The sequence below is a fragment of the Rhinopithecus bieti genome, unplaced genomic scaffold (assembly GCF_001698545.2).
Source record: "Rhinopithecus bieti isolate Rb0 unplaced genomic scaffold, ASM169854v2 scaffold_17971, whole genome shotgun sequence".
NCBI classification, from domain to species: domain Eukaryota; kingdom Metazoa; phylum Chordata; class Mammalia; order Primates; family Cercopithecidae; genus Rhinopithecus; species Rhinopithecus bieti.
In genome coordinates this window covers 1,272,662-1,281,446 of record NW_016809834.1, presented here as the reverse complement: position 1 = coordinate 1,281,446, position 8,785 = coordinate 1,272,662, and the positions used below count along the sequence as shown (strand labels likewise).

Sequence of the window (8,785 nt, the reverse complement as noted above, 5' to 3'; positions counted from 1 at the left end):
TTTGAGAGGTAACATCTACTATTCTCTTTGGGCAAGGGATATGAAACAAATGGACATTTCTGGGACGTTCATTGGTATGACTATAAATAAGTACAATCTTTCTGTAATTTACTAAAATGTATCAAAAATTTAAAAATAGCTATACTCTTTGAATTGGTAACTCTGTTCCCATAATTTATCTTAAATTATTAGCAATAGTTATGTATAAAATTATATTCATAAAATTTACAATAGCAAAATTTAAAACAATCTGAAATAGCAAATATTTGGAGATAAAGTATGGTACATCTATAATTAGACTCTGATGTAAACAATGAAACTGAAGATCATGTTTTCAAAGAATACTTACTGTCCTCAAGAAATGGTTACTCCAAAATGCAAAAAATCAGGATATAATTTTACAGTATTTTGTTTTTAAAATTCTATATATCCACATAAAAGGACTAGAAATGAATATAGAAATCTTTCGTTGTTTGGGGGATAATGGGATAATGGGTATTTTCTATTTTAGCATTCTTCTGCATCTTTACATTTTCCATAATAAATGTAATCAAATAGTAAAGTCGATCATTTTAAAGAATGAAAACAACCTGAGAAAGTTCCAGTTCTTGAAAACACACTGATTCTGGTGAGGCAAAATTTGAGGCTGGAGTATTATGAAAAGTTGTTTTTTTTCTTAAAAATTAACTCTATGCACCATAGAAAGAGGATTAATAATGTCTATATCCCACAACCATATTTGTATGTATGTTTATGAGTCTATAAACTATTTTAAGACTATATACACAACGTAACTTTTTTTTCAGATTATTTTATTTCCACTCCTTTCACACCATATCATTCTTCAAGTACCAAAGTCCCTAGCTAGTCTTTTTCTCTCTGCTCTAATGTTTAAGAATTATTACCAGAGTTTTTAGCTGTACTTAGTGGGAAGAATACGAAAAAATATGTATGCTCCATTTGTTTAGAACCAGAGGTCACTTCTCTCAAATATTGCTTCATATATTTCAATGCTATGTTATTAGGTATACATAGGCTTAGAATTGATGTATCTTCCTGATCAGTAAATCTTTTATAATTTAGCAGGGTCCCCCTTTATTATCTAGTAGTCACTTTTTGCCTTAAATGTACCAATTTTCTTATGGCTAATATTTGCCATTATTTTCTTATGGCTAATATTTTCCATCCTCTGTCAACCTTTTAATGTCTTTTGAATATGACTTTTGGAAACAGTATAGTGCTAGATTTTTTAAAATTTGAACTGAAAATTTTGCTTTTTAATGTTTTGCCACAAATTATATACATATTTACATTTATTTCTCATCAATTTTTTATGTTTTGTATTTACCTTTTTCCTCCTTTCTTGCCTTGAGATTGAATTCATTTTATCTTCTTCAAAGGCATACACTCTATCGATAGTCTATTCTTTCAGTGGCTACCCTATTTTGACAAGCATTCTTAACACAGTCACCAATTAATCATTTATTTTTACCTTGAACCTTAAGACTACAAGGACCTTAGAAAATTTTAATTCTGATGATCTTCCAATTTATATCTATTGTTCCTTATTTTAATACTAGGATTAACATTTCCCAAAAGATCAGCCATTCATGTTTTATAAGTCTGGATTTTTTCTTTTTTAACAATCAGCAAATTACGTGGAAAGTAATTTCATAGATCTAAACACATTGACTTTTCGGACTCTTTTTTTTTTTGAGATGGGAGTTTCACTCTTTTCATCCGGGGTGGAGTGCAATGGCATGATCTTGGCTCACTGCAATCTCTGCCTCTCGGGTTCAAGAGATTCTCATGCCTCAGCCTCCTGAGTAGCTGGGATTACAGGTGCCCACCAACACGCCCAACTAAATTTTGTATTTTTAGTAGAGATGGGGTTTCACCATGTTGGCCAGGCTGGTCTTGAACTCTTGACCTCAGACAATCTGCCTGACTCGGCTTCGTGGGATTACAGTGCTGGGATTACAGGCCTGAGCCACTGCACCCAGCCTTCAGACTCTTTTAAGTAGGCACAAGGTAAATCACTTTAAAACATCCTGTAACAGAGCACAGTGAAAAAAAAAAACATAGTTCTTCCTGTAGAAGACTTCCAAGAATAAAAACATGGCATTCTCATGAAATTAACAATAATGAATATACAGATGAAAAACAAGCTTCTAATTTCTATTTATTTTATTAAAAAACCTCGTAATCTCACGTAAATCATTGGCTCATAAAAGGAGTGGAAAAAAAATATTAATCTTAAAAATAAACCATCCTACCTAGTAAGTGTATACAGATTTTTTTTTTTTTTGAGATGGAGTCCTGCTCTGTTGCCCAGGCTGGAGTGCAGTGGTGCGACCTCAGCTCACTGCAACCTCCGCCTCCCAGGTTCCAGCAATTCTCCTGCCTCAGTCTCCTGAGTAGCTGTGATTACAGGTGCCTGCCACCACGCCTGCCTAATTTTTGTGTATTTAGTACAGACAGGGTTTCGCCATGTTGGTCAGGCTGGTCTTGAACTGACCTCAGGCAATCCACCTGCCTCAGCCTCCCAAAGTGCTGGGATTACAGGCATAAGCCACTGTGCCCGGCATGTATATAGTTTTAAATAGTTTAAATTTACAGACTAACAGTATTAAACACCCATCATAAGAAGTTGTTGCAAACAAATATCATTCTGGGATATAGATATTGACAGTTTTTTTTTTATGGTGCAAAGACAGAGTTGACTTTTAAGAAAGAAACAGAACTTTTCTCAGTGCTACCGTTTCAAATTTTGCCTCACCACAATCTCTTTTTTTTTTGAGACAGAGTCTCGCTCTGTCGCCCGGGCTGGAGTGCAGTGGCCAGATCTCAGCTCACTGCAAGCTCCGCCTCCCGGGTTTACGCCATTCTCCTGCCTCAGCCTCCGGAGTAGCTGGGACTACAGGCGCCCGCCACCCCGCCTGTCTAGTTTTTCGTATTTTTTAGTAGAGACAGGGTTTCACCGGGTTAGCCAGTATGGTCTCCATCTCCTGACCTCGTGATCCGCCCGTCTCGGCCTCCCAAAGTGCTGGGATTACAGGCTTGAGCCACCGCGCCCGGCCACCACAATCTCTTAACTGTAATCTGATGTACAGGAATTATACTGTTAAACACAATTATTTATTAAAGGGTGTTTTTAGATTTGACTACAATGATTCAACTTATCATCAGTGTAATGATTTAGGCAAAAGGAAAATAAAGTATGTACTTTATTAAGACTTTGCTCTATTAGGTTAATTTATATAAAGATGTTATTTAAAATTTGTGCCATATGACAATTTCCCAATGTGTTATGGTATGTTAGTAGTATACTAAAGTATGCCTAAAAGGAAATTTTTAACTAATACATGCTCAAATTTAACAATGAATGAACACATTTGCATTTTATTTTAATGACTAAAGGCATAAAACATAAACTACTAAAATTAACAAAAATATTATATAAGAAATTAGAGAAGTATGAGCATAGTCATATAATTTTACTTATGAAACTGAAAAGAAAAATACTTAGGATTATAGAGTGATAGCAAATTTTGGCGGCTTTTTTCCTTGATAGAAATATTAAACAACAGTTGTGAGTTAAGATTTTATATTCTTATAAACTTCAAACCTAACTTTTATAAAAACAGATTAATGTTTAAATTCTAGAATAAAATGCTAAAGCTGATTTTAATGGTACAATTAAAACAGAAACAACTGAATTATTAAGATGTTGCTCAAAAACACCCATCAGCTGTCTAACAAATTTTGAGACAATGTATCATTCTGGTTTGGAGAATACCAAATGTATTTTTCTAAATGTCCCAAAAAAGCTGAGCAGAGTTTCTCCAAGGACTCTCCAGCTCTAGAATGTTAGCCTTGGAGACAGATGAAGCTGTCTGTGGGAAAGGAGAGCAGAAATATGCCACGTTAAGAAGTTAAAGAGAATGGTCAATATGGTATCTGATGAATATTAAGAATGTAATATAGAAAAGATACATTCTATAAAGAAATTATAACCAAAACAATCATGTACATTAGCAATTTAAAATATTTTTCTCTGAAAATGAACTATTTGATTTTCTTGCCCTTTATCAAAATAATAACTATTTTCTCATAAAAGAGTAACAGTGTAGTTTTGCTTTATTATTTTTAAAGTTTTAATCTAGCTGGCTGTACAACACATTATAAAATTAGAGATAAATTATTTAAACCTTTATTAATATCACCCGAGTACAGTGTTAGTAAAAACTGAGAAATTTTTAACATTATAATTTCTTATAACTAATTATAAGTGATAGAACTGCTCTGCAATCAATCTTGATAAATATAAAAGAATACCTAGCCAACACAAAAACAGCTGGGGAAGCGAAATCAGCTTTAAAAAATTAGTATGTTTTAAAGAGTTTTATATTAAATAGACTGTTTCACAATGTACTCACATTGTTGACAATCAAAATTTTATTCCTAAAAGAGGGACAATATAAAGCTAGGACCTTCATGAACATTCAGGTATCACAAGAAAGTTGCCAAGGACAGAACTGATTTAACAGCAAGAGATTGGTCTTATGCTTATTACCCAGCACCATTATTAACTGTTAAAACAACCAAAACTAAGCAAATCAAATGCATGGCTATTTATTTTTTGTTGCTTTTCACAGATGAGCCTCTGATGTGGAGTTTATCCCCCAAAACATTTGATCTTCTTCCACGTTCAATGGCTGGACTTCGTTGAGGTTTCTCCCTGAGAAATATACATGTGAATATTAATATGATTTATAAAATGGCCAATGGTTTATAAATCAATAAACATGTTAAAAACCACTGTAATATAAGAAAAGTTTTATCTTAAAAGTTCCTTAATAGCTTTGAAAAACAAGGCTGGCCAGGTGTGGTGGCTTACGCCTGTAATTCCAGCACTTTGATAGGTCGAGGTGGGCGGATCACGAGGTCAAGAAATCGAGACCATTCTGGCGAACATGGTGAAACCCCATCTCTACTAAAAATACAAAAAATTAGCTGGGCGTGGTGACGTGCACCTATAGTCCCAGCTACTCAGGAGGCTGAAGCAGGAGGACTGCCTGACCCTGGGAGGTGGAGGTTGCAGTGAGTCAAGATTGCGCCACTGCACTCCAGCCTGGTGACAGAGCCAGACTGTCTCCCCTCCGAAAACCAAAACAAACAAACAAACAAACAATAAAACAGGAAAAACAAGGCAGACTATTTCAGTGAACTTAAAACAGCAACAGCTGTTTTCCTGAGATAGATTTAACTGTTTATAGTTTAAACACTGTTTAATGTTAACAGTATGGTAGCCACTAACCACATTTATATTTGAATTAAACTAAAATAATTCAATACTTCAGTTTTACCAGCAATGGTTCAAATGTGAATCAACAGCCACATGTGGCTAGTAATTACTACACAGGACAGAATAGATATATAGCATTTTTGTCATTACCGAAGTCATTTCAGAAAATGCCATTGGACACTGCTGGTTAAGAGAAAATGCCACTGTTAGGGCCAAAAATTTATAGGTCACCCATAAAGAGCATGCTTCTCTAAGTGGGACCTGGATTTCCTATTCAAACTTGGCACTGCTAGGTTTTAATCAGTACATTTTCAAATGAGAAAATATCTGTAATTAATATAGGAGCAAGTTTTCAAGCAATTCAATAGAAAATACCAGGGCTCTAAATTCCTAAACAAGTATTTTAGAAGAAAAGATCCTAGCATATGAAATTCTCCATAAGGCTTCTGATTTGCTTGATACTCACTTGTCCACTGCTAGTTCTGTGAAGCCTTCTACCTTCTGCAGCAATTCTCCACTCTCTTATAGCTTAGAACAGATTTCTATTAAAGGTCCGGTGAGGCCTTTCTCTTTAGTGTAACTTCATAGGAATTAGATATTATTATTCATTTTCCCCCAGAGAACCACATTAAACTGTAGCTCCAGGGTATGTACAAAATGTATTTTAAAATCTCTATAATATTTGTTTATTTATTTTTGAGATGGAGTCTTGGTCTGTCACTCAGGCTGTAGTGCACCGGTGTGATTTTGGCTCACCACAACCTCCGCCTCCTGGGTTCAAGCGATTCTCTTGCTTTAGCCTCCCAAGTAGCTGGGATTATAGGTGTATGCTACCATACCTAGCTAATTTTCATATTTTTAGTAGAGACGGGGTTTCACCATGTTGGCCAGGCTGGTGTCAAACTCCTGACCTCAAGTGATCCACCTGCCTCGGCCTCCCAAAGTGCTGGGATTACAGGCATGAGTCACCATGCCCAGCCAGAAATCTCTATAATCTTTAATATGTCGTTTCAGCAAATTTATTTTTCTCAGCTATACTAAAAGGGAATTGTAAAATAAGCTAATGTTCTTGCAAAATTCTTCCAAAACACCTAAAACACATCAAATATGGTATTGCATGTACTGTTACATATTATACCCGTGTCTGAAATTTCATTTACAATTAAATGATAAATTGTGATTTGTTAAGGAAGTTGTTAAGTCTTCCAGATAGAGTCCCTCTCCCCTTAACATATCTCTAGGTATCTTTACCAGTGTGAAATGTATGACTCTATAACCACATTAGAATCTGTTTTACAAGAATAACTACTCCATAGCAAATCAGTTTTCCTTAAGAGGATTTTGGTCTCTGTCTTCTGAGGCATAATTTACTAGTGAATTACTAACCATGCAGTCCTAAACTATTATTGATTTTTAGATATAAATTTAAATTTGTGTGGAATACTCAGTTTTAGTATAAAATTATTACATCTTTCACAAAAGATACTGTGGATACAACTTGGATGATCATCAAAACTTTCTGATAACAGAAATAAAATTATGTAACTGTACTTCAAATTCTTCTTTAAAAACTAAACTATTTTAGAAACAACTTTTACCTTCTTTTAAGTTCTTGGCAGCCAGGATTCTCATGGCCAACACTTCTCATTCTAGTGTTTTCTAGATTGTGTCGTCCTGGTTTGTACTTCAAAACCTCACTTTGCCACTCCTCATCAAAAGCATGAGCATCATCTATGTTAAATAGAAAAATAATGGGAATAAGTATTAAGGTATCAACTGTCAGTAATTGCCTTGCTCCTACATATTTCAGTCTAGTCTGGTGTTTTCATTAGTGTAACCTCAATATAGAGGCAGGAAGCTGCTTCAAATATAAGGATCTTTGATGAGAGTAGTATTTCTTTTCCTGTCTGTTCCTCTCCTATTCCTACTAATGACCTAGTTATTGATGATCTATTTTTTCACCTGCCTGGATATCATATTATTTTACCCAATGAACCAGCTGACCCAATTATAATAACTAACAGTTTTTTTCCTGGGTCATCTCACAGTGAATATGCTCTTCCTGTATATTGTATACTTCTGTGACTAGCACTTCTTTTCACCTAACCATCTTTCTATGTAACTTGACCTCACAAGTTTCTGTTGTCAATTTCCTAAGACAGGTTACTCAGCTAGAATGTCAATTCATGCTGTTATGAAGTAAGTAATCTAACTTCCATAGTAGCAACAATAGAGAATGATAGTACTTCTTCTTTAAGACTGCTTTAAAATATTATGTTCCTTCACTAAATTTTTCATCAAAATGTTGATTATTGTGAAATACTCAGTATATATATAAATGTGATAAAATTACAGAGGTTACAATTAAACACAGGTCACAATATCATGGCTTCTATCTTATTGCAAAAGAATAATTTCATCAAACCCCGGCCGGGCGTGATGGCTCACGCCTGTAATCCCAGCACTTTGGGAGGCCGAGGTGTGCGGATCACAAGGTCAGGAGATCGAGACCATCCTGGCTAACATGGTGAAACCTTGTCTCTACTAAAAATACAAAAAATTAGCCAGGCATGGTGGCGGCTGCCTGTAGTCCCAGCTACTCGGGAGGCTGAGGCAGGAGAATGGCATGAACCTGAGAGGCAGAGCTTGCAGTGGGCTGAGATCGCACCACTGCACCACTGCACTCCAGCCTAGACAAGAGAGCGAGACTCCGTCTCAAAAAAAAAAAAAAAAAAAAAAACCAAAAAGGAATAATTTTATCAAATCCCAATGTTAATAGAATTTCTTCCTCCCCCCAACCCAAAACAGAGTCTTGCTCTGCTGCCCAGGCTGGAGTGCAATGGTGTGATCTTGGCTCACTGCAACCTCTGCCTCCCAGGTTCAAGAGATTCTCCTGCCCCAGTCTCCCAAGTAGCTGGGATTACAAGTGTGGGCCACCATGCCCGGCTGAGTTTTGCATTTTTATTTATTTATTTTATTTATTTTTTTTGAGATGGAGTCTCGCTCTGTCACCCAGACTGGAGTGTAATGACTCGATCTCGGCTCACTGCAACCTCCGCCTCCTGGTTCAAGCGATTCTCCTGTCTCAACCCCATGAGTAGCTGGGATTACATGCACGTGAGCCACCACGCCCGGCTAATTTTTGTATTTTTAGTAGAGACGGGGTTTCACCATGCTGGTCAGGCTGGTCTTGAACTCCTAACCTCGTGATCTGCCCGCCTCGGCTTCCCAAAGTGCTGGGACTACAGGTGTGAGCCACCATGCCTGGCCAGAATTTCTTTTTTAATACAACAATTTAAAATTTAAACACTTTATTATGGAAAAACATTATTCAAACTAGTTTCTGAAACTAGGAGATGAATCCAACTAAATTTTAATATAATTTCATTATTGAATTAATACAATTAATTAAATATAAAAGCTTAATACTGATTTAAAATTAAATAAAAATAATTTAAATTTAATGATTAAATTTGT

The 8,785-nt window shown here is 35.6% G+C and overlaps 1 protein-coding gene across 1 annotated transcript in view; it reads right to left on the bottom strand.

Annotated features, from left to right (window-relative positions):
• Positions 1-3,389: 3,389 nt before the first annotated feature.
• Positions 3,390-8,785, bottom strand: part of MLF1 (myeloid leukemia factor 1) — a 40,221-nt gene continuing 34,825 nt past the window's right edge. Inside the window, exons 6-7 of the mRNA XM_017890522.1 lie at positions 6,907-7,124; positions 3,390-4,741 (exon numbers count right to left, since the gene is read on the bottom strand). Of these exons, the coding sequence (XP_017746011.1) occupies positions 4,636-4,741; positions 6,907-7,124 (324 nt within the window). The 3' untranslated portion in view covers positions 3,390-4,635. The remainder of the gene's footprint in view (positions 4,742-6,906; positions 7,125-8,785) is intronic.